We start from the raw sequence: 27,197 nt of genomic DNA on the forward strand, positions 1-27,197 counted from the left end.
TGGCAGGAGGAACAAGACTTCTGGTCAGGTGACTACAGGGTTATAAACACAAAATCAAATACGGGTAATGCAGGAGTAGGTTTAATAATGAATAGGAAAATAGGAATCCGGGTAAGCTACTACAAACAGCATAGTGAACGCATTATTGTGGCCAAGACAGATACGAAGCCCACACCTACTACAGTAGTACAAATTTATATGCCAACTAGCTCTGCAGATGACGAAGAAATTGAAGAAATGTATGATCAAATAAAATAAATTATTCAGATAGTGAAGGGAGACGAAACTTTAATAGTCATGGGTGACTGGAATTCGAGTGCAGGAAAAGGGAGAGAAGGAAACGTAGTAGGCGAATATGGATTGGGGCTAAGAAATGAAAGTGGAACCCGCCTGGTAGAATTCTGCACAGAGCACAACTTAATCATAGCTAACACTTGGTTTAAGAAAAATGAAAGAAGGTTGTATACATGGAATAACCCTGGAGATACTAAAAGGTATCAGACAGAATATATAATGGTAAGACAGCGATTTAGAAACCAGGTTTTAAATTGTAAGACATTTCCAGGGGCAGATGTGGACTCTGACCACAACCTATTGGTTATGTCATGTAGATTAAAACAGAAGAAACTGCAAAAAAGTGGGAATTTAAGGAGATGGGACCTGGATAAACTGAAAGAACCAGAGATTGTACAGAGTTTCAGGGAGAGCGTAAGGGAACAATTGACAGGAATGGGGGAAAGAAATACAATAGAAGATGAATGGGTAGCTTTGAGGGATGAAGTAGAGAAGGCAGCAGAGGATCAAGTGGGTAAAAAGACGAGGGCTAGTAGAAATCCTTGGGTAACAAAAAAAATATTGAATTTAATTGATGAAAGGAGAAAATATAAAAATGCAGTAAATGAAGCAGACACAAAGGAATACAAACGTCTCAAAAATGAGATGAACAGGAAGTGCAAAATGGCTAAGCAGGGATGGCTAGAGGAAAAATGTAAGGATGTAGAGGCTTATCTCACTAGGGGTAAGATAGATACTGCCTACAGAAAAATTAAAGACACCTTTGGAGAAAAGAGAACCACTTGTATGAACATCAAGATCTCAGATGGAAACCCAGTTCTAAGCAAAGAAGGGAAAGGTGGAAGTAGTATATAGAGGGTCTATACAAGGGCGATGTACTTGACAACAATATTATGGAAATGGAAGTGTATGTAGATGAAGATGAAATGGGAGATACGATAATGCGTGAAGAGTTCGACACAGCACTGAAAGACCTGAGTCGAAACAAGACCCCCGGCGTAGACAATATTCAATTGGAACTACTGACGGCCTTGGGAGAGCCAGTCCTGACAAAACTCTACCATCTGGTGAGCAAGACGTATGAAACAGGCGAAATACCCTCAAACTTCAAGAAGAATATAATAACTCCAATCCCAAAGAAAGCAGATGTTGACAGATGTGAAAATTACCGAACAATCAGTTTAATAAGTCACAGCTGCAAAATACTGACGCCAATTCTTTACAGACGAATGGAAAAACTAGTAGAAGCCGACCTCTGGGAAGATCATTTCGGATTCCGTAGAAATACTGGAACACGTGAGGCAATACTGACCTTACGACTTATCTTAGACGAAAGATTAAGAAAAGGCAAAACTACGTTTCTACCATTAGTAGACTTAGAGAAAGCTTTTGACAATGTTGACTGGAATACTCGCTTTCAAATTCTAAAGGTGGCAGGGGTAAAATACAGGGAGCGAAAGGCTATTTACAATTTGTACAGAAACCAGATTGCTGTTATAAGAGTCGAGGGACATGAAAGGGAAGCAGTGGTTGGGAAGGGTGTAAGATAGGGTTGCAGCTTCTCCCCGATGTTATTCAATCTCTATAATGAGCAAGCAGTAAAGTAAACATAAGAAAAATTCGGAGTAGGTATTAAAATCCATGGAGAAGAAATAAAAACTTTGAGGTTCGCCGATGACATTGTCATTCTGTCAGAGACAGCAAGGGACTTGGAAGAGCACTTGAATGGAATGGACAGTGTCTTGAAAGGAGGATATAAGATGAACATCAACAAAAGCAAAACGAGGATAATGGAATGTAGTCGAATTAAGTCGGATGATGCTGAGGGAATTAGATTAGGAAATGAGACACTTAAAGTAGTAAAGGAATTTTGCTATTTGGGGAGCAAAATAACTGATGATGGTCGAAGTAGAGAGGATATAAAATGTAGACTGGCAATGGGAAGGAAAGCGTTTCTGAAGAAGAGAAATTTGTTAACATAGAGTATAGATTTAAGTGTCAGGAAGTCTTTTCTAAAAGTATTTGTATGGAGTGTAGCCATGTATGGAAGTGAAACATAGACGATAAATAGTTTGGACTAGAAGAGAAGAGAAGCTTTCGAAATGTGGTGCTACAGAAGCTTGCTGATGATTAGATGGGTAGATCACATAACTAATGAGGATGTATTGAATAGGATTAGGGAGAAGAGAAGTTTGTGGCACAACTTGACAAGAAGAAGGGATCGGTTGGTAGGACATGTTCTGAGGCATCAAGGGACCACCAATTTAGAATTTGAGGACAGCGTGGAGGGTAAAAATCGTAGAGGGGGACAAAGAGATGAATACACCAAGCAGATTCAGAAGGATGTAGGTTGCGGTAGGTACTGGTAGATGAAGAAACTTGCACAGGATAGAGTAGCATGGAGAACTGCATCAAACCAGTTTCAAGCCTGAAGACAACAACAACAACAATGGTCAGACAGAGATTCCGAAATCAGATACTTGATTGTAAGGCGTACCCAGGAGCAGATATAGACTCAGATCACAATATAGTAGTGATGAAGAGTAGGCTGAAGTTCAAGACATTAGTCAGGAAGAATCAGTACGCTAAGAAGTGGGATACGGAAGTTCTAAGGAATGACGAGATACGTTTGAAGTTCTCTAACGCTATAGACACAGCAATAAGGAATAGCGCAGTAGGCAACACAGTTGAAGAGGAATGGACGCCCCTAACAAGGGCCATCACAGACGTTGGGAAGGAAAACATAGGTACAAAGAAGGTAGCTGCGAAGAAACCATGGGTAACAGAAGAAATACTTCAGTTGACTGATGAAAGGAGGAAGTACAAACATGTTCCGGGAAAATCAGGATTACAGAAATACAAGTCGCTGAGGAATGAAACAAATAGGAAGTGCGGGGAAGCTAGGCCGAAATGACTGCAGGAGAAATGTGAACACATCGAAAAAGATATGATTGTCGGAAGGACAGACTCAGCATACAGGAAAGTGAAAACAATCTTTGGTGTCATTAAAAGTAACGGTGGTAACATTAAGAGTGCAACGGGAATTCCACTGTTAAATGCAGAGGAGAGAGCAGATAGGTGGAAAGAATACACTGAAAGCCTCTATGAGGGTGAAGATTTGTCTGATGTGTTAGAGGAAGAAACAGGAGTCGATTTAGAAGAGATAGGGGATCCAATATTAGAATCGGAATTTAAAAGAGCTTTGGAGGACTTACGGTCAAATAAGGCAGAAGGGATAGATAACATTCCATCATAATTTCTAAAATCATTAGGGGAAGTGGTAACAAAACGACTATTCACGTTGGTGTGTAGAATATATGAGTCTGGCGATATACCATCTGACTTTCGGAAAAGCATCATCCACACAATTCCGAAGACGGCAAGAGCTGACAAGTGCGAGAATTATCGCACAATCAGCTTAACAGCTCATGCTTCGAAGCTGCTTACAAGAATAATATACACAAGAATGGAAAAGAAAAATGAGAATGCGCTAAGTGACGATCAGTTTGGCTTTAGGAAAAGTAAAGGCACGAGAGAGGCAATTCTGACGTTACGGCTAGTAATGGAAGCAAGGCTAAAGAAAAATCAAGACACGTTCATTGGATTTGTCGACCTGGAAAAAGCGTTCGACAATATAAAATGGTGGAAGCTGTTCAAGATTCTGAAAAAAGTAGGGATAAGCTATAGGGAGAGACAGGTCATATACAATATGTACAACAACCAAAAGGGAATAATAAGAGTGGATGATCAAGAACGCTCGTATTAAGAAGGGAGTAAGACAAGGCTGTAGCCTTTCGCCCCTACTCTTCAATCTGTACATCGAGGAAGCAATGATGGAAATAAAAGAAAGGTTCCGGAGTGGAATTAAAACACAAGGTGAAAGGATATAAATGATACGATTCGCTGATGACATTGCTATCCTGAGTGAAAGTGAAGAAGAATTGAATGATCTGCTGAACGGAATGAACAGTCTAATGAGAATTCTGCTACCTAGGCAGTAAAATAACAAGTAACGGACGGAGCAAGGAGGACATCAAAACCAGACTCGCTATGGCAAAAAAGGCATTTCTGGCCAAGAGAAGTCTACTAATATCAAATACCGGCCTTAATTTGAGGAAGACATTTCTGAGGATGTACGTCTGGAGTACAGCATTGTATGGTAGTGAAACATGGACTGTGGGAAAACAGGAACAGAAGAGAATCGAAGCATTAGAGATGTGGTGCTATAGACGAATGTTGAAAATTAGGTGGACTGATAAGGTAAGGAATGAGGAGGTTCTACGCAGAATCGGAGAGGAAAGGAATATGTGGAAAACACTGATAAGGAGAAGGGACAGGATGATAGGACATCTGCTAAGACATGAGGGAATGACTTCCATGGTACTAGAGGGAGCTGTAGAGGGCAAAAACTGTAGAGGAAGACAGAGATTGGAATACGTCAAGCAAATAATTGAGGACGTAGGTTGTAAGTGCTACTCTGAGACGAAGAGGTTAGCACAGGAAAGGAATTCGTGGCGGGCCGCATCAAACCAGTCAGTAGACTGATGACCAAAAGAGATACGCAGTCCTGCCATGAACTGCGACGGAACGTCTGTGCCAGGGCTCAATAACTCCTTATACATCAACACCAACTGGGACATCATTAAATCCGCAAATGCGCGATAAAATTCGAGTGACGACCCATCTGGCCCTGGGGATTTATGCACCGCACCCTTCGTGAGTGACCCCCCCCCCCTCCTCCCCCTCCCCCCCCCCCCCCTTGGATGTCATCTTCCGTTAAGGGTTCCAATAGCACCTTTGCATCCGGACCATCAACCTTCGTTTGTATCTGTCGCAAAATTTCGTCTCCTATCCGTTTGTCCATCGGCGTCCCAGTGAAAAGGAGGCGATAATTCTCCCGAAACGCAGCAGCAATGTCCTATTGTGACGTCAAGTCCGACCATCGTCATCATGGAGCACTGTATCAAGGATAGGCGATTACGCTCATGTTCCTTGGACACATGATGGATGCTAATACGTTCTCCATCGACGTTGTCCAAGCACCGAGCACGTAGCGAAAGTCCCTTCAGTCGACGTCTCGTGATCGATAAAATGCACGTCCTGAATGCGATGGACTTCCGCTTGACGCTCGGGCTGTTGGGCCCTTGAGCACAGGTCATGGAGCACCATGTAGTAATAAGTGTATCTCGGAGCCATTTCGCTTTTTCCTTGCCATACGTTATGAGAGTTGTCAATAAAATTCTTCTGGGTTAGAGACCGCATTGTCATTTATAAAATTCCAACGTTTCTGCGTCTGTTGCAAGACACCTTCCTCAGGGTGTGTTGCTAACTGCTGAATGAGCGCAGTGTGGGTACATATATACTATGGAAGAGTGTTGTGATTGGATATGAGGATGAGGAGGATGGGTACAGGTAGTTCATTTTATTGGCGTTTGCATTGCGTCTTGTTATTGGCGGAAATAGGCGTTTTCCATTGGAGTTTCCTTTACTGCCTGCCATTGGTTGAAATCGGCGAATAGGAGACTTAGCGGCGGCTGCAGCGTAGCGTTGTTTACTAACTGCCTAGTATCGACTAGGCCGCGTCAGCGCTCTGTGTACCATCCTCCGCTGTGGCCTACCGCACGCCTGTTGCTTTGCGCGAGCTATCCTTCCGCAAAGCTGTCACAGCAGGCAGCCAAGACGCTTGAAGTCTGTACCCGTCTTCATGCCGCCGGAGTTTATGAAGTCGAGTGTGAATGTGGACTGGTGTATGTAGGTGAGACTGGGCGTCCAATAAGCACGAGGCTAACTGAACATGAGACAATACGCAAAGGCCGCCGAACGTTGTATTTATCGATGGAACTATATCCCTGTACATTTTAGCATTGGGACCATGTCAGGGATACATGCAGTTGCGCCGGCATGCCTCGTCTCATCTCCACGTAGCGTGATTTTCGTAAGTTGATCACACTGCCTGCCATTCCCCATGCTGCTGCAGCCAGGAAAGCGCTATTTGTATTTTGTCACTAGCCCGTGCTAAGAACATCACATTATGGGCATACGCACCAATTCGAAAGGTCACGGAGTGTAGGTTAAGTCCTTCAAAGCGTCTCCGCAGTCCGTGAAGAGTGAGTCCGAGGGCAATGGGGAATAACATGGCCGAAAGAGGAGAGCCCTGTCTCACGGACCTGTTGACATGGACGGGGGAGAACCGATCGCCATTTACTAGAATCCTCGTGATCGCTTCATGGGTCAAACGAAGCACAACAGATGTCATTACGTGCGGATGACGATATGTTCCATAACTGCACGCAGGAATCCATGATGGACGCGATCGAAAATATGGCCAAAATCCAGTGCAATAAGAGCACCTCGCAGACGGCACGTTTGAATCAGCGCCACTACGTCTCTATTGGTGCTCAAAGCCATAAACACATTAGCGTTGCCTCCGAGGCAGGTTTGATCAGTGTGAATGGGCGGTGTTACCGTAGATATTAGCCCCTCACTGGATGTGTGTCAACAGTTTGTAGTCAGTGTTTAGCACTGTCAGTGGGTGAAAACCAAGCGGGCGACGGCCTGTGCCGGGTTTGGGCACCAGAATCAAGATTCCCTCACTGAATTCAGATGATGCTTGGAAAGTGGGGTTCAGGAGTTCTCTGTACATCGCGAACTACGTTGGGCCCATAAGATGAAAAAACCGTTTGTAAAATTCAAGATGGAGCTTGTCAGGGCCTGGTATTTTGTTGGTATTACCGGTAAATATAACCTCTCGTAGTTCTTCCAAAGTCACCTCCAACGAGGGCATAGCATCACCTTGTGGTTTCAGAGAGATTGGTAGGTGGGATATGACCGCTCTGACTCCCAACAGTTATGTTGTGAGAGGATGTGGTTGCGGCATGTAAACACTGAATATGTCTGCGAGTGTAACAACCGCTATGTGGTAGCTGTTCACGAGATACTTAGCTAATAATTATGTCTAAGTGACCTAGTAGACAACGTGGGAAGTTCCTTGAGGTTTTTCGCTGTTGTGTACAGAGAAGTCGTAACGGTAAATATAGAAAGACCAGCAGAGGATCGAAGCATCGTGAAAGGAGTGGTAATTTACCCTTAAAATGAACAAATGTAACATACTGTGTATGGATAGCCACAAAGACTCATTATTGTATGATTACACTATTGCAGAACTCTCATTGGTAACAGTGGATTAACAGAGGAAACAGAGAAAACGCAAAGAAGAACAGCACGGTTCGTTACAGATTCACTTAGTTAGGACGAAGCCATCTCGGATGTCCTGAGTCAACTCCAGTGGAAGGTGCTGAAGAGAGGCATTCTGCATCACAGTGTAGTTTACTATTAAAATTGCAAAATCCAATGTGGATCTTACTATATCTCGCGAAGGGACCATGAAGATAAATTTAGAGTCGAGCCCCTGCGCGTGGTTAGCAGCACCCGTTCCTCCCGCCCAACCATTCGCAGGTGGAACAGGAATAGCGAGAAGTGGGAGTGGTTCTGAAAGTACCCTCCGTCACACACCGCAAGGTAGCCTGCGGAGTATCGAACGTAGGTGTAAAGTGAGCCACTGTCCATCAACTTATTTGCAAATACAGGCTTCAGGTCAAGATATGGAGAAGTATCATCCACTTACTTCACCTATCGAAACGCTTCACTTCATTAAGCGTGCAATTCGTCTCTTTGATCGAACTAGCAAATGGTTACTACAGAAGACAGTGAAAAAAATGAGATGCGTGCTACTTTTAGCAGGCTCTCTTCGTGTAGTCCGAAACAGCACTCGTAAAGGATGCTACGGCCGCTGCGAGTGCACGGAACGCGCTTGCTGCCGGCCGGACTTACGTTCTCGATGATGCAGACGAGCGAGATGGTGCTGCCCTCGCCGATGTGGTACTCGCCGCTGCCCAGGATGAAGGCGGCCGGCGCCACCACGTGCAGGTTGAAGTAGTGCGACATGGTGCCGGCCCCGGTCGCCACCTGCAACACAGCGGTGACGCAAGTGCCGCTGGTGGGCCACCCGGCAGGAAACACATCCACAGCGCGCCAAGGCCTAGCGCGGCCACTTCCACCATAAATACAACACACTGGCCCTGACCTCATGTTCGTGGCTCCAGCATCTCTGGGCTGCAGTCACGTGAATGTTGGCAAAACATGGTTGTTTCGTGTTGCGCTTTTGTCGGGGGAAATGGCATTACATTTCACGTGTAAGTGTTTCTATGATAGTGCAGATGCGTTTATTGAAATCTGCTGAAGTGACTTTTATATGTTTTTTACACTTGAAATAGAGTATCAGTAAATTAAAGAGTTAAAAGTGATGCCTATAAAGTCAGACTCATATTACATTTTGGAAAGTATCTGTGATAATTCGGTTACAGAAGCAAATATACCTGTTTCTCGTTCCTACTCATAGGTTCCTTAAAGATGAAAACCGAAGGCAGCTTTGGATACAGGCCCTGAAGGATTTATATATAAAAGTAAGATTATAATAAGGTAAGAGCACCTATAGTCGACACATGAAGAGAATTTTTTTCTACCTTCTAATACTATTAAATACATGTAGGCTCCAAAATTATTTTCTGAAACTTTAAAGTCACAACTTTCATCTAAAATATCATTTTTTTTTAACTGATAGTTTAAACTTTGGTAAAAATAGTGGAAACTGAAACTTTGAAGTGCACCTAAAATTGATACTCTAAAATGGACCTGCTCCTAAAGTCGACAATTTTGGCACCTATAGTTGATGTAATTCCCGTATCCCATTTTCTTTTATAAGTGATCAGAGCTCAGAACGCGGCGAATCCAATGTTTAAAGTTTTGACACGAGCCCACTCTTACTGTTTAAAATACTTTTAACGACATTTTACTTTAATTGATGGTTTATAGTAATTTCGTCCCGCTGCCTACCAGAGTCGCGTTCGTTGTATTTGTTAGATTTTATAAATGGTACTGTGAACAAATCCAGGTTAAATGTAGTACTGGCATAATTTTTCACAAATAAAAAAGTAATTTTTATTGGAAGCGTTTGGCAGTCAATTGATAAATGTGGGGAAAATACGATACAAACACAGGCTGGCACCCCGCTGATTTGAAATCCCGCCACGTTTTGCCAGTAGTCACGTGGTTTATGTTGGAGCCACACTAGCCCTATAGCTTCTGCACAGCAAGGCCATTGTACTAGTATCTATGGTCGAAGCACACGGCCACTAAACGCAAAGTCAAGCTTGAATCCCGTGACGGAAGAAATAAATACTGTGAATATGGGACAAAATATGCGCACACAAAACCTGACAAATGTTCACCATTCGCAGTGACGATGTACCACCGCAACCAAACAATCCCCAACGCTTGCCCACACCTATAACATACACTGATGAGTCAAAACATGATGGCCAGCTCCTTAATAGCTCCTTACTCCATATATGGAGCGAAATACGTAAATGATTCTGTAGGTTGGTAGGTTTGTGGAGCTGTGGCATTTGATATCTACGCGTAGGTTACGTAATTTGCGTAAATAACGGGCCGCTGATTTGCGTGCCTAGTTGTTTCCCACACGATAAATCAACGTGAGTTCACTATGAAGCTTCTCAAACCAATGTAGCACGAAATGCAACCGTAGGCTTCCGCGGCCGTTGTCAATGTCAATAAAACACACCCTGAGGAAGGCGTCTTGCAAGAGACGCCGAAACGTTGGAATTTTATAAATTACAATGCTGTCTCTAACCCAGAAGAATTTTATTGACAGTGTAGCACGGTTCTGTCTCCGAGACATGAACAATTATACTGGTGAAAGACGACATCGCCATGAAGCTTGAAGGTATGCACGTGGTCCGCAGCTGTCAGCGTGTATTCGATTCCTAAAACGTCTCCAATCCAAATGCAGGAGAATGCCTGCCATATCGTAATACTGCTTCCACGAGGCTGCGTCCGTGTCGCACTGCACGTTTGCAGCCGCCTTTCACCTCGATGATGGCATTTGCGCAGACGACCGTGGACCTAGTGTAGCAAAAATGTGATTCACCCGAAGAGCCGACACGTTTCCACTAATCGACAGTCGAATCCCGATGGTCCCACGTCCACTGCAATCGCAATTGACGATGTTGCTGGCTCAACATGTAAACACATGGGGGTGACCTGCAGTGGAGCTCCATGTACAACAGTGTACAATGAATGGTGTGCTCCGAAACACTTGTGCGTGCAGCAGCATCCTACTCTTTCGACAGAGAGGCCACAGATCACCAGCTGTTCTACCTTACAAAGTAGACAAGCCTCCGCACCCCTCATTCTGTGAAGAGCCGTGGACGTCCAACCACTTAGCGCCTAGTGGTAGTTCCACCGTACTTCCATATCCCTCCGTAGGCGCTCACGACAGTAGCATGTGAACATTCGACCAGCTTCACCGTTTTCTAAATGCTCGTTCACACGCTCTGTGCAATAGCCGTCAGAGTAGCTTATCTCAATGGGTTTCCCCATTTTCACCCATATCTTCACTTGTGTGACCCCCGTCCGTGTCTGTTCCTCTTAGATCGTTTTCTTACTGCGTCACGTGTAAGCAGCGGTACCAGGCGGCATCCGACGTAGCGGTGGACAGGGGTCATTATGTTTTGGCTCGTCAGCATATAAACCTCGATGTGCTCCCTGCTATTTGAACAGTCACATATCTTCTCATTCCAACTTTGATTCAAATGCCACCCCACAATTCCCAGAATCAATCCTCTTCCCCTTGCTCTCTTTCCCACCTCTGTAAGGTCGCCTGGTCTACTTCCCAGCCCGAACGGCCCAGCGCCTCCGTTGCTATGACACGCCACTACAGCCCGAGCGCTGCCACAAGTTCAGCCAATACCCACTGGCCACACGGCAAACCCCTTCTTCAACCAACACTGGCTGCACACATCCACCTCATGTCAACCCTCCGAGCCACAATACCGTTCCACGCTGCTGTTTACCATATCTGGCTAGACAGTGTAAGCCACTCTGTTTCCAACAATAACACAGCAGCTATGACACCCTGTGCAGCACATCAAGATCACCATCGCCATCCCAATAGTCCAAACGCTCCTCAAAATTACGGCTTTTAGTTACTTACAAAATGAAATTCACCAGTTCCGACATTTATAATATTATCTTCAAGTCAAAGGCAACGCTGGAGTGAAGCCTTTAAGCTAACTGTTCCCAGCTAGACCCGAGAAGGGAATGATAAACCGTAAGGAAATGGGTCGAAGAGTCTTAAAAACACTGGTAACGCGATGAGTACCCTAGCTCTAAACGCTACCAAAACCGAATGGAGTTAGGTCCGTCCTACCACTCACCAACATAATTAATTTTTACAACTCTGCATTTGTGTGCAGTCTCTAAAAGATAGCGAATGTAAAGTATGAGAAACTCAAGCCGCTGAACAAACATCACAGCTGACCACACCGTTATGACCAACATCTTCACAAGAGTTACAAAATGGATATTGTTTGGCAAAGTATGCAGTGTTTACAGAGCTATAATTTCATAAGTGTAATTTTCTGTGTCGTTATACGTTCTTTCCTTATTCGTCATCGAAACGCGAAGTTAGAGTGTAAGTGAAGTGCATCAGATGATATGTACTCGTATTCACGGACAACTATCAGTCGTGTACGGGAATGATGACGATGAAAATTCGTGCCGGATCGGGACTCGATCCCGGATGTCCCGCTTACCGCAAGTGGCTGGTCTAGCCTTTAGAATGTGCAAGCACGCATGCCCGAAGGAACGTGGCATTGTAATTATGAGCAACGCAGCTACTTCAGTATGGTATTTAAATGAAGTGATTGAAACACAGCAAAAAGAGCACAATGGAAATTCTGTGACAAACGTCTGGATGTTGCCGTCACACTGATTTTTGGTAGTGCAGCATGTTGACATGTTGGTCTTGTTTTCTCTCCCACACTGCAGTCTTTCAACTGCTTCATAAAAACGCCATTTGCACTAGAGTGATGGTTGACGGAAGAACGTACAACACAGCGACTTCTCTTTTTCGTTAATATGACTGTAATTTTCAAATATCGCTACTACAAATGGAAACTTATGAAGATAAATTGTTTCAGTATAACGGATGTATCTCCGCATTTACGTTCTGTTTTACTCTGGTTTTGTCGTTGGAACACTTCTCTTGTGACCTTCTGCAAACCAAGAGTGAAGCCCCTCTCAAATTCAGCTGAAATTATGGCTTGAGACCCCTCGAATCTCTGTACTTTGCGACGAATATGTTCCAAAACGCAGCGCATTAGCATTGTTCCTTGGATCATTTCTCGGGTTCTGTTGGGGTCATCTGTTATGGGTGGCCATTGCTCTAGGAACCATTTGTATACACAACACAACAGGGTCAAAGAATATTAGACACTTCCTCCAGCTTAGACAAGTCGAGCAAATCGGTTAGTTCTTTTTGCATCAGATGTGCTCTACGGTGCTCCTCAAGGGGCTCATGGAGAGCATCTTTTAGTTCGTGGGCGGTTTCTCAGAAAACCCGAAAAAAGCTTTTTCACCATTTTTCGCGGTAATCAGCGGATATATAAAGAACTAAGGACAGCACATTATTCCATATTCCCATTAGCAAATAATTTTTACCCGTTATAGAGAAACAGCTCAAAAACATTTCATTTCGGTACCAAAACCGAGTCGAGGATTCCAAGACGTGCACAGCGAACGCCTATAATTTTTACGATTTGCCCTTAAGATTCAGATCTAGGACAAATTTGAAAAGTTCTTTGATATCTCTATCCGGTTCAGAGATATGCAGATTCAAAATTACCCTACTTGTACAATTATAATACGAACGTGAAACACAGTGTGAAGAGAAATCGCAGTTTAGAAAGAGACGTAGCATGGAGAAATTTGCTGTGAAGTGTCTTCCTTCACGTAATAATAGTTCTGGAAACTTCTTCTTGTGGTAATGAAGGACACTGCCTGAGGTCCAAAATTAATTTCATTTTCGTATAAGTAAACTTTCAAACCTTTACTGATTCACAGAGTTTTTTCATAGTTTTAAGATGCTCTCCTGTAGTAGGCAAAAGAAAGGAACCAGAGGAAAAATGCTGCTATCATAGCAAAAAAAAGTGAATATGCTCCTGTTCAAAAGACTCTGACTGAAAAGTGGGAAACCAGTTTCCTTATTCTACCTTTCCCAGCACCGTAAAAAAAAAAAAAAAAAGTCCCAATAATTCCGATATGTGAACGTATTCGCGTTTTCATGATGAGAGACAAGGATACTGTGGAAATGCGAAAGAGACGGAAATGTAGTAAGTACAAGAAGATAGCAGAGAGTGGTTGCGGTATAGGATGAGCGAAGAGCGTAAGAGAAAGAGAGAGACACAGTCGCAATGGAACATAGCTCACAGTGACACAACTGTGAACAGTGCTAGCAAAAGAATGAAGGAGACAGCACCAGAGGGAGAGGGAGAAAGAAGAGGAGAAAGTGGAAGTGGGTGAGGGGCAGTGATAATGAGAGAGAGAGTGTATGGTAATGACAAGGAGGAAGCGAGAGATACTGACAGTGGGATGGAACGAATGAGATAGTAGAAGTAAGAGAGAGTAAGAGTAAGAGGGAGATAGTACAGTGAGAGCAGACAGTAGTAGTAGGACAGAACGAAGGAGTCTGTAGTTGTCAGGAGGCAGTGAAAGGCAGAAAGAGATAATGGCGGTAATCGGGGCTAAATGAGTGAGTGAAAATGGCTAGTGGGAGTGGGTGGGTATGAGCGAGTGATGGACTAGTGGGTATGAGCGAGTTACAAATAGGGGAGCTCGTGGGAGTGAGACGTGAGCTGCGTGTTAAAAAGGGCACGAAAATGTTCACATGCTAAAAAGCTTGGAAAAGTTTTCACATATTCTGAGGTAGGTAGAATGAGGCAGCCAGTACCCTAGTTTGTAAACAGGGCCATGTTTGTCTTTCTTGTGCTTCAATAGGAGGATTTTTCCGCTGGTGTTTATATCCCTCTCTCACTATGTTGAGGCTTATAATGACCGCATTCCTAACAAAATTTCGGAAAATTTCACGCAGTTATCAATGGAAGATGTATTTCAGAATCTCTGTCCAGGCAGATTATTCAATTTTTATTCAAAAATACGATAGTCGTCTGTTACATGTACCTTGTGAGAGGGAAATTTGTTGCATCAGCTTGAAACAGCAGAGCTATAATTACAGCCCCAATGGCCTTGCCTCGAATTTTCATTTAAAATGCCTTCGATTACAAGCGAACGACCTTCTGCCTTTGGCGACACCGTGAAATGACTGTGACAAACAGCAATTTCCTTAACATTTCAGAGATCCCAAGATTGTACAGAGCAAACGAGTTCTGTACTTCCATATGCAGCATCACACCAATTGTATTATGCTTGAAGGATTCGTCGAGAGTCTCTTTTTGCAAATCTCTCACTTTATGAGCTAGTGCGATATGAACAGAGAAAATCTGAGCAAGTTTTGAAAGGAAACTGGGAAGTGTCATACTTAAATGTGACTAAGTAATAACTTGAGTAAAACACCTATGGAGTGAGGATAATAAAACAAAATACTACTTGTCACTGAAGTAGCACCTCAATGAGTATGACGAAGCTTGATAGGCCTGCACCAGTCCTCCGAACAAGAAAAACAACAGGAATATAAGTAGAGTCCTCAGGATGATCATCAGACAAGGTGACCACTCAGATACAGAGAACGTTATTATGCCCCGAAATAATAATATTGCTTATTGAATCTTGCAAACACCGCAATTAATTGTAAAAATGATTTTATCATTTGATATTCCTGAGTATTAATGCAACAGTTCTCTGCAGATTGTGTCAACAAATTAGGGAAAGGTATTGGGGTAAATTTTGAAAGAAATTGTCGAAAAGAAACATAATAACGTGAGATTGAATAATCATATGTTTAGAGTGAGGGTAACAGGACGAAAATTGATTAAAATTTGGGATGTAAACCACTGAAAGAATCCAATTTATGAATGTTCGGCTGCATTCTCACCTGACATTCGTAGGTGCCGTTGTCACGCTTCTGGACGTACTTGATCTGGAGGCTCCAGTCCTCGTCAGTGGAGTGGGCCACCTGGAACCGCTCGTCGTTGGTGTAGGTGAAGAGGCCCGAGGTGAGGATGTGCCAGTCACGGCGTCGCACCCACGACACCTGCAGCCGGAGACACCCCTCACACACGGGCACACAGCACACAGCACAGGCAGAGCTAACGACAGACGCCCGAGGTCGGCCATGCGTATTCAAATACAGAGGTGTGTAAACAGGCAGTATACATCGCTGCGGTCGGCAACACCTATATGAAACAAAAAGCGTCTGTCGCAGTTGTTAGATCGGTTACTGCTACTACAATGGCAGGTTGTCAACATTTAATTTGAGTGTGGTTTTATAGTCAGCACAAGAGCGATGGGGCACAGCACCTCGGAGGTAGCGATGAAGTGGGGATTTTCCCGTACGACCATTTCACGAGTGTACCGTGGGTATCATGAATCCGGTAAAACATCAAATCTCCGACATGGCTGCAGCCATAAAATGATCCTGCAAGTTCGGGACCAACGACGACTGAAGAGAATCGTTGAACGTGACAGAAGTGCAGCCCTTCTGCAAATTGCTGCAGATTTCAATTCTGGGCCATTAACAAGTGTCAGCGTGTGAACCATTCAACGAGACATCATTGATATGGGCTTTCGGAGCAGAAGGCCAACTCGTGTGCCCTTGCTGACTGCACGGCACAAAGCTTTACGCCTTGGCCCTTCAACACCGACATTGGACTGTTGATGACTTTAAACATGTTGACTGGTCGGACGAGTCCCGTTTCAAATTGTATCGAGTGGATGGACGTGTACCGGTGTGGAGACAACGTCATGAATCCATGGACACTGCATGTCAGCGGGAGACTGTTCAAGCTGGTGGAACCTCTGTAATGGTGTGGAGTAATGTGGGACCCCTGATACTTCTAGATACGACTCTGACAGGTGAAACGTACGTAAGCACCCTGTCTGATCACCTGCATCTATTCCTGTCCATTTTGCATTTCGACGGGACTTGGGCAATTCCAGCAGGACAATTCGACATCCCAGACGTCCACAATTGCTACAGAGTGGCTCTAGGAGGACTCTTCTGAGATCTGCTGTTCAGAAAACACTTCCAGCCCCTCGTAGCCTTATGGATTTATGGACAGCCATGCACGATTCATGGTGTGAATTCCGTCCAGCAGTACTTCAGATACTAGTTGGGTCTATGTCACGTCGTATTGCGGCACTTCTGTGTGTTCGTGGGGGCCCTACACTATATAACGTAGGTGTACCAGTTTCTTTGGCTCTTCAGTGTATATTCCATGATTTTTTTGACGCCAGCAATGCTCAATGTTTGTGTGTAAATCACGTGACAACACAAATATATCAGTGTACCGAGAATTTGTGAACGACACATGTTTCTTGTTGTTGACCACTGAGCTTGTTTTTAAATTTTATCTTAGGTCAGCACTCATCACAGATCGCACTCTTCAATGCTTTGGTAAGCAGCTTTAAAAGACACATCAGTATTCACCTGCTGGTTAAAACTTAAATGTGTGTTTGCGTATTACCACATCATTAGTTGCTAATTGTGTCATCAGACTAGCAGTTGTCCATACTTCACTGGACGCCTCAGTGAAGCAGTGGCTGGGTGGTTGGCGTTCTTGTCCACGCCACTATGAGGTCGGGGATGGTACAGTCTATGGCAGACGATGAAGGTTCTTAAGTATTCCGCCATAGAAGGTAAGGCGGGACACTGTCACGAGAAACTGCCTGTGAGTCACAGATTAGCGTTACTGTGAAATGTTTTGCACAGTTTCGCGTTGTGTCGTCCGTTACACTTACAAGAGAGGCGCAGTCTGCTGTTAGAGCTGTCTATGGTTTGCCAAAGCACATGCTGGAGCAGAACAACATTTACTGGTCGTAGAGCACACACTCCCCCTTGCAGGAGTCTCCTACAACTCCCCAGTGGTCCCTCAACCACAGGGGAGACTGCTACTGTGCAGTGTCGTCAGAATGACGTGTCCTCCTTAGAGCTCGGTGCAAGCACGAAACTCGACAGCAGTCGACAAATGAAGAACTTTGTAGACGCCATATTGGATTCACGTATTACGTTGTTGCCATATCATAAATTCTGTGCTACGACGGTATTCCGTTTTAAGGCGACAGCGCATTGCAGATCTGACACAGACCTGTCACTCTTCGTACGATTTTTTTATTATCAAATAACAATTAATCACACAAAGAGAATATTAGCTTTCAGAACAAAGTAAGGAAAATGGAAATTCTTCCAATCCATAAGTGGCATACAGCAAACCAATACTAATGTAAATGGCAGTGTCCCCTTTAGTTTGAGTTCACCGTCAGTCGGTGTTTGGACGGCGTGGCGAGCAGACGCAGGCCGTGGGTGCGTGCAGCACAGCGCCTCACCACTCCGGAGTGTCTTTTGCACTCTAGGGAGACGTCAAGATGTCTTCCTCAACGACAGAGACCTTGAAATTTAGTTTTCTATGCAGCAACGGAAGGCCTACCGCTCTTGCTGTTCGGAAATGTATGACTGATGACGAGCAGTTGTTTGGTGAGGAAGTGGTTAAGTATTCTAGTTAATAGTGCAGTGAATAGTCTACATACAAATTACATACATTACGAAGTATCTGAGCAAAAATTTTAATTAAAAGGAGGCAAAATGACTGACGACATAAAATTGTAAGGGAACAAAGCTGTAACATCGCTCTTTCTTTTTGCCTATATATGCACGAAACCATCACTGTTAATCTATTGCTATTGCGATTGCTGTTCCGGTTTCTGTCCATTGACTGATGTTATTAAAGTTGTGATTGCTTCTATTGCATGTTGCTTAGAGTGAAAACTGAAAATATACCAAATTATTGTAAAATGTGTACTAATCATTTTACAAAAGTCATCATTTAAAGACATAGTTTCAGAAATTTCAATTTATTTAAACAGAGGGAAAGGTACATTCTTTACTGATTACAGCTGAAGATTTGTGATGTTTGACGTTAATGAGAAGTAAAAGGTAAAATGAAATGCATTCTAGAGTGAACATTTGCAAAGATTAACAGTATCGATATCGACATTCAAGTGTTAGTAGAAAGTTTCAATATTGTAGACAGAATGACTGGTTGGACATAAACTTTGAACTAGCTGGAATATTTTGATAAATTTTTAATGAATATTTATTGGGCTATCTAAAGAACAACAAGAAAAGATAATAAACTTTGCTCACCCGTAATTAAAAATCAGAATCAGTAGTGCAGGGCAGACAATTACGTCGACCCAGCATGATCTGAAGCGTGTGTGATAAACAGATCTAATATCGTACGCAGTGACTATAAACCACACACATCAAAAAAGTTTTGCATCAACCCGGTTACCATAACTCCCGAAGATAGTCGTTGACTGTGGATATTGTATCACAGACACAGTCTCTTTGACTGTTCAGAGTTGTCACCAAACCCGACCAAACATGTAAAGAACCGTGCATGAGCAGGGCCTATTAGACAGAGGGGGTCCGACAGCTAATCAGTTCCATTCATTCCACCAGGAAGGACGTATACGGCTCGTGTTGTCTATAGTTCAACCATGCCTAGACGGTCAATATCGCTGTTCGATCGCGGCCGCATTGTTACTTTGTGCCAGGAACGGCTCTCAACAAGGGAAGATTCCAGGCGTGTCGAAGTGAACCACACCAATGTTGTTCGGACATGGAGGAGTTACAGAGAGACGCGAGCTGTCGATGTCATGCCTCACTCAGGCCGCCCAAGTGCTACTTCTGCAGTGTATGACCGCTACCTACGGATTATGGATTGGAGGAACCCTGATAGCTACGCCACCATGTTGAATAATCTTTTTCGAGAAGCCACAGGATGTCGTGTTACGATTCAAACAGTGCGCAATAGGCTGCATGATGCGCAACTTCACTCCCGACGTTCATGATGTGGTCCATCTTTTCAACCACGACACCATGCAGCGCGATACAGATGGGCCCAACAACATGCCGAATGGGCCGCTCAGGATTGGCATCACGTTCTGTTCAGCGATGAGTATGCCTTTAACCAGATAATCGTCGGACATTTGTATGGAGGCAACCAGGCCAAGCTGAACTCCTTAGATACACTGGCCAGCGAGTGTAGCTGTTTTGAGGTGGCATTACGTGGGGCCGACGTATGCCGCTGCTGGTCATGGAAGGCATCGTAACGGCTATACCATACGTGAATGCCATCCTCCGACCCTTAGTGCAACCATATCGGCAGCATATTGGCGAGACATTCGTCTTCATGGACGTCAATTTGCGCCCCCTTCGTCCACAACTTGTCATTGACTTACTTCAGGATAACGACATCGCTCGACTAGAGCAGCTAGGATGTTCTACAAACATGAAGCCTATCGTACACGCTTGGGATGGACTGAAAAGGGCTGCTTATGGACGACGTGACCCATCAACGACTCTGAGGGATCCACGCCGAATCGCCGATGAGGAGTGGAACAGTCTGGACCAACTTCAACTTGTGGAGAGTGTGCCACCACAAATACAGACATGCATCAATGCAAGAAGACATGCTATTGGGTATTACAGGTACCGTAAGTGTTGATTTCACGAGTAATGAAAAGGTCGAAAATGATGTTTATGTTGATCTCTGTTCCAATTTTCTGTACAGGTGCCGGAACTCTAGGAACGGAGGTGATGCCAAACTTTTGTTGTTGTGTGTAAAAAATGGTTCAAATGGCTCTGAGCACTATGGGACATAACATCTTAGGTCACCTGTCCCCTAGAACTTAGAACTACTTAAACCTAACTAAGGACATCACACACATCCACGCCCGAGGCAGTATTCGAACCTGCGACGGTAGCGGTCGCGCGGTTCCAGAATGAAGTGCCTAGAACCGCTCGGCCACTTCCGCCAGTTGTTGTGTGTATTGAAATCAAATTTAAACAAGCTGTGTCTGTTTAAAGCGTGGTGTTGGTTCTTAATATTTGCTCTTATAAGTTAACAGAGCATAATAACTGAACTGAAGCTTTGTCGCTCTGTAATCCTAGTAAAAAAAAAGTTTGGCAGTATACTCCAGCGTCACTAGGTACGGCTTACGTCGAGAGATACACACACGGCGACACCACAGCCGAAGAGAGCCACAAATTATAATGTCTACGATCAAGAGAAGACCACGGTAACTCATCACCAGCTTCGACACACGAAGGCTTACGGTATCAGAAAATTAGGGCATCATGGCAAGTTCAACTGCAATCGAACTGCTAAAGTACAACTACAAAAGCACACATCGTTTTATGTGACTCTTGGGCGTATGTCATGTATGAAAAGTAACCTCACTCACGCTCCATATGCAATTCAGCTGGATATCTGAGGGAGAACTGTGGCCGTAGATGCCCTGCATTACAGCCAATTGAAAAACGTGAGCCATGAATAGTAACAGACGCAGCTGTACTGTTAGGCCGGATTGACTCAATTATGGATACAACAGGGCCTGGAAGAAATGTGAATGAGAAATTTCAGATTCCGTCCTCTAATGGAGAACCGTGAAGCTGACAATAAAAGTAAACCAAACGACGACGATTCTATCTGCATGACTGATGACACACTTAACGAGGAACATAAAATGTTTCTATGGAAGAGTTAGAGCATAAGGAGAAAGTAGCAAGCGTTAGTGAGAGGTAATAGGAAGGATTGCGTCATTGCAAACAATAAAAGTTATTCAAGCGTCTAGTGTCCTCTCAGTGACACGGGCAAGTCACAAAATGAAGATAAAAGGAGTGACCGGTAATATTACTCCCTTTTTTCCTGAAAACTCTTACTTACTGTCTAAGAAACTCTCATAATGGACTGATACTAGGAGGTGACTTAAACTGTGCACTTCGTGTCACGAATACGAAGATTAACCTTTCCGATGCGCGGGCTTTGTGAGATATAACAAATGTTGTCAGTCGAAACGGTGAAGTCGAAAACCCTAACACCCGGAAGACTCGTTAGGCTCGCCTAAGTTAAAGTAAGGCATTCCAACTGGACAGGTTTTATGTTTCGGAATATATCAACGTAGACGGATGCAAAGCTATACCACTCAGCATGACCGATCACCACACAGCTAGTATTAAAGTCAGAGAATCCCCGAGACCTGTCCCGCGTGTCTAGAGCCACTGGAAACCAAACAATAGTTTCCTTGATGACAAACATGCTCGAGAAAACTTTACCGTTGAACAGACTAACTGGGAAATAAAGAACAATGTTATAGAAATCACAGTGAATAGTGTGAGGAGACAGCTAAACTACTTCTTTTTAAAAATGTTCTCCCTCAGGTATACAGACAAGGCCAACAGAACGTGGAACTTTGTTACGGCCACTTACCTGAGATTTATTATACTGGCTGGAGGAGTCAGTTATCATTGTAAGACCTCATCCTGACGACACCCGGCGCGAGGGTAGCGGCCCAGACAGCTGCCTGCTGTGATGTCCTTTTGTTAGGTATGAGTCCCCTCTTTATAGCGCTCAGCAAGTCGCTGGAACATTCCCTCTCACATCGCCTTCATTTATAACGTTTTCATCAGTGGCACTGCTATAGCTATCAAATTCAGCTTATCGAGAATGCATCAATTTTACATTTTTTTTCCTGTTAAATTTTTTTTCGGATTAAGAAGAGGTCATTTGTCCTGATGGAAGATAAAACCGCTATGATTTATTCGTTTACGAAGAAGTAATCCTGGTCTTTAAAAAATTATAATGGCACAGTATTAACAGTATATAACGTAATTTTTTTTTAATATAGCAGACGTAGTTGCCATTGGAGGCATAGCTGGAGAGCAAAACGACGGGCTGGGAGGAGAGGTTTGGAGGTCCAAACAAAAAAAAAATAAAAAGCTGGCATAGTGAGTAGATACACGGAATGACGAAGTATAATGGAGTAGGTTCGGTTCCTGGTGTATAGTGATATTTTTCTTCTTCGCATTTTGTCGCGGGTTCAATATTAAGTGACGAAATACGTCAGTACATTCAAATTGTAACTAGGAATTGTCCAGGGAAGACGGAGAAAGCTTTGGCGCAATCGGTTATTCAGACAGCGACAGGGCTGCGACGGCGGTACAAATGGGGACATTACTGTCAGCCAGCGCGTGACTTGGGTCATAGTGACGTAAGTCCCTCACGAGTTGCCCAAATACGGTAATGTGCACTACTTTGTCGGCGATGTGAGAGGGAATGTTCCAGCGACTTGCTGAGCGCTATAAAGAGGGGACTCATACCTAACAAAAGGACATCACAGCAGGCAGCTGTCTGGGCCGCTACCCTCGCGCCGGGTGTCGTCAGGATGAGGTCTTACAATATTCAGAGCCTTGTCGGGAACGAGATGGTACTGAGAAGATAGTCACAGGACCGCGAGATAGGAAGCAGATAGATGAGTGGGCAGCATGCATGCAGTACACTGAACACGGGAGTTAACGTCAGTAGCGCCAGAAGTGAACTGCCATTGAACTTTGCTATCCGGAGTTTAATTCAACCTGAGATTCCCTGAGATTTACACCGAGTTCTCTGTCTCTGAACATCACCTTAGCTTGTAGGTTCTTTAAAGGGTGGAGTCCAAGCAGCTGCGCACGTAAAAGTCGCCATAGAGAACATAGTAAGCCCTTGTAATTAAAACGTGTCCCTCTCGGGACACAGCACCTTGTGGCAAGTTATAGGAATTTCTTCTGAATTTAATAACAGTATGTACTGCTACATGAACATAACAGCGTCCTCTGTCACGAAAGAGTTCCTTCGCTTCTGTGACACCAGTCTAATTAAAAGAACACAAATTTCCATGAGTGAAACGAGCAGCAGTGATACTCATATTATAGCTAGTCAGAATTTTTTTTAATATTTTGCGATTTCAAAAGGTGTACCTGGGGAAAAACCTAAGATTATGGATTAAAATGTGACATACGACCACGAAAATCGATAGCAGGCGAGAAATTTGTGCCTGTTTTCTGACGTCACTGTGCACCAAAAGTCGAGTGGAGCTGACGTCTCCCTTAAAATGCACAACTACGTTATTTTTAGCACGAAATTACAACACCTCAAATTACACATATGACTTATGTCTTCTGCGGCGGCCCTTTGCGTATACTCACCAATAGATGAGTCATCCGTCATGCGATGGGTCTATTTTGTCTAAGTTAACATGCCGGCCATTGTCACTCCAACTCCAAATGTATGCAATGAATTTTCTCATTTTGAGAGGTGGTTCGTCTTGCTAAAAGTACTGGTGTTGCTCGCTTTGATGCAGAACATCTTCGTCTGTTGCTCGAAATAGCTATTAGAGAAACACGATGTCCGATAGTCGTTTAGAAGTGGAAGAATAACTCCAAATGTGTGGTGAATCACTGCAGCCCAGACATTAAGGCTGGTCTTGGAAGTTACGAACAACCATAGCTCTAAGATTTTGTGGAATTCATGCAGTGTTGTTGAAAAGAATCCCATTAAATGAGAGCAATGGTCAATGGCAATTAATTGATAGCCTTGACGATATAATATAGCACATTTATTACAAGCAGAAATAGAATTTTACAGAAATCCGGAGAACTCAATTTGTAAAAATGAGGATTATTATCGTGGGCCGTTCTCGATTCACCAGTGTGAATAACAGCAAGGTATCAAAAGCAATTGTTGGTGACTTACTTCGTCACGATGTAAAATAACTTGCAGTATAAGAGCTTCGTATGTTGATTACGTAATAAATGGCGGCTTCCACGATTTCCCTGTCACCGTGCGCGGATATTTGTTATCATAATTTCGCTGCACGAGAAACTCTACATAGTTCCTACTAGAAGGTTGAGGGTATATGTTTGCAAGAATCACTTCTCTTAGTCTTCACATGAACAAATTAGTTCTCCGGGAGGTTACGCAAAGAGCACCCGCTAAAACAACCATAAAGAAATCGTTTGGCCTGTTAACTGTACGAGCTGGATTACATAGTTGGAACGCAGCATGACCACGGAAAGGAGTGACACAGTTAAGGATGAAGAGTGCATCTTTATATGAACGAAATGGCAAAGGCAAACGACTGTCTGGTAGTATGGCATGATTAGTTTACTTATCTGGAGTGCTGGAGCACGTTATCTTACTCACGACGCTGTTTGTGGATGGCGTTTATCGGCCAGTACAGGTGTTTACAGCAATCCGATTGCAGCTGCCTCTTCAGTATGTAGAGCCTGGGATCCTGTCTTACAAGCTGCACAGTACTCCAGTGACGCAGCTGCTACTCACCTTCATATACGAGTTATTCACTCAACTTCTAGCGACCTGTGGCGTCACCGCCAGACACTACACTTGCTAGGTGGTAGCCTTTAAATCGGCGGCGGTCCGGTAGTATACGTCGGACCCGCGTGTCGCCACTATCAGTGATTGCAGACCGAGCGCCGCCACACGGCAGGTCTAGAGAGACTTCCCAGCATTCGCCCCAGTTCTACAGCCGACTTTGCTAGCGATGGTTCACTGCCTACTTCTCATTTGCCGTGAAGATAGTTTAGCATAGCCTTCAGCTACGTCATTTGCTACGACCTAACAAGGCACCATTATCAGTTACTATTGATATTGTAAACTATGTACCGTCAAGAGCGACGTTCATAATTAATGGATTAAAGTTAAGTATTCTACCAGCTACGTCCGTTGTTTCTAAATTCTAATTTCCTTGTCCTGTTCCAGACCTCACGCCAGCATGCGTGAGTTAAATCGCGTGCCTTTCGGCCTCCTCTAGTAACACGGTGTTGGCTCCCCTGCCAAAGACAAAAGGACCAATACAGTTGCGCCTTCACTGCTGTTCTTCAGCAGTTACTTGCACGATCTCAGTTTCCACCACATCTACTCTACCACTGTTGACTCGCATGTTTGTAGGGAAGCGCATTTCTTATTTCGTTTAGCAACATATGTCGTCTTCTGGTCTCGGGGTATACTGTTACCATAGACGTCACTATATGACAAATGACTTTGAAGTACGTGTTTGATAATATTTGCATCTTAACACTCTCATTTGTCGGAAACATTCTTCTGCCTCTGAACTTTGAGTAGCTTGCATTATTGACTTGGAACTTCTTAACAAAATCCATTTCATTTTCATTTCTCACAGTAAAAGGTGTTTTCGTGTAGCATGTGCCAAGCGTCATGTAAGTCACGAAGCACTGTGTCACGTACACACGAGAGTAATTTAGGTTCATCCCATGTGTCGTAGGCACGTTCATACTTGTCAGTACAGGTGAAATATTCGATCTGAAGCCTTTCGCTGCGTCTACAAAAATTTGCTGACGAGATTCTGGCTGCCAAGGTGACAAAGTCTGGCTGAGGCAGGTTTACAGAATACGCTGTTGGAGCAATCGAGTATGTTAATCGATTTAGACGGTTTCATCAGACTTTGGCTATCTCTTCTACAGCCGCAGCAGTGGTACGCATGGCTGGGGCTAAAGACGGAACTGATCGGGACGGTATCGGTGCGGGGAGGGGGGAGATTGTATTGAGTTCCTGACTCCGTCGCAGCCACTGCTGGGAAACTTGAGCCGGGCCCGACTCGCCGTGTGTGTGTGTGTGTGTGTGTGTGTGTGTGTCTGTGTGGACTTGCCGGAGTCACGTGACTCTGCGGAAAGTTGCCTGGAGCGGCCGCAGCCCCGAGCTCCTTTGCGAAATGCATTCACTGCTCCCCCAAGTTAGGCCCCATTTCCTCGCCACTTTCCGACCCAGCAGGCCGTGTTCAGTGGTCGCTTTGCGTGTCAGGCTCCGTGTATCTCCAGTCTCCGTTACTTGTACCAACCACCGAACAGCGGCTGTGCAGTATTTGTGTTCGGGGTATTCGTAGAAAAATGTTGATGAACTCTTTCGTTACTGCTTTGTTCAACAATTGCATATTGAATGACCAAAAATACTCTTCGCAAAATATTTAATTTTCTCATTACCATACTAACAGTGTCTAAGTTTATCGTCGCCCAACAACTAGTCACTTCCGGAGAAGTCCTCGTTCTTTCACATGACATCCCTCATCCTGTCAAATCTGAGATCGAATCCTTGTGTAAATACAGCAGAATAATTGTCAACAACTTTTGAATGTACGTTTATTGTATTCGGAAGGTATGTAGGAACATACACTGATGAGCGGAAACATAATGATTTAGTAGCACGTTTGTCCGTCTTTGGAACGAAATACTGGGTGATCAAAAACTCAGTATAAATTTGAAAACTGAATAAACCACGGAATAACGTAGATATAGAGGTAACAATTGACACACACTCTTGCAATGACATGGGGTTTTACTAAAAAAAAATCAAAAAATGTCGGACAGATGGCGCTGGACAGCAGAACGTCAGTGACTGCGCATGACAATCGTGTTACAGAATCGCATCATTCCCAGCCTGGCTGATAAACACCTGCTGGCACGTACAATGTTTATGCAGGATGGCGCTCCATCCCATATTGTTAGACGCGTGAAAGATCTCCTGCGCGCGTCGTTTGGTGATGATCGTTTTCTCAGCCGCCACTTTCGTCATGCTTGGCCTCCCAGGTCCCCAGACGTCAGTCCTACGACAGTTAGTTGGTAGGTTTGTAGACGTATGTGGAATTAGATGCATACGGACATGTCATGTAATTCGGGTAAATGACGGGACGCTGATTTGCGTACGCGTTGCTGGCCCCAGATAGCGACTCTGATTGGATCCATGGAATTTACATCAGGCGAATCTGGCTGCCGAGATATCAATTAAACTTAAGCATCAAACTAATTACGTCTACTTTCTGAATTCTAATTCCTTGTCATGTTCCAGGCCTCACGTCAGTAAAGTTCCTCCCTCCTCACTCCAGCCTGCGTGAGCTAAAACACGTGAATTTCGGCCTCCTCTAGTAGCACGGTGTTGGCTCTTCTGCCAACACAACAT

General features: G+C 44.1%; 1 protein-coding gene across 1 annotated transcript in view; it reads right to left on the bottom strand.

The window, feature by feature from the left end:
* The window catches only part of LOC126273203 (lachesin-like), a 138,412-nt gene that overhangs the window by 49,118 nt on the left and 62,097 nt on the right, over positions 1 to 27,197 (bottom strand). Inside the window, exons 4-5 of the mRNA XM_049976747.1 lie at positions 15,263 to 15,421; positions 8,125 to 8,259 (exon numbers count right to left, since the gene is read on the bottom strand). Coding sequence (XP_049832704.1) covers positions 8,125 to 8,259; positions 15,263 to 15,421 — 294 coding nt within the window. The remainder of the gene's footprint in view (positions 1 to 8,124; positions 8,260 to 15,262; positions 15,422 to 27,197) is intronic.

Source organism: Schistocerca gregaria, chromosome 5, assembly GCF_023897955.1.
Source record: "Schistocerca gregaria isolate iqSchGreg1 chromosome 5, iqSchGreg1.2, whole genome shotgun sequence".
Lineage (NCBI taxonomy): Eukaryota > Metazoa > Arthropoda > Insecta > Orthoptera > Acrididae > Schistocerca > Schistocerca gregaria.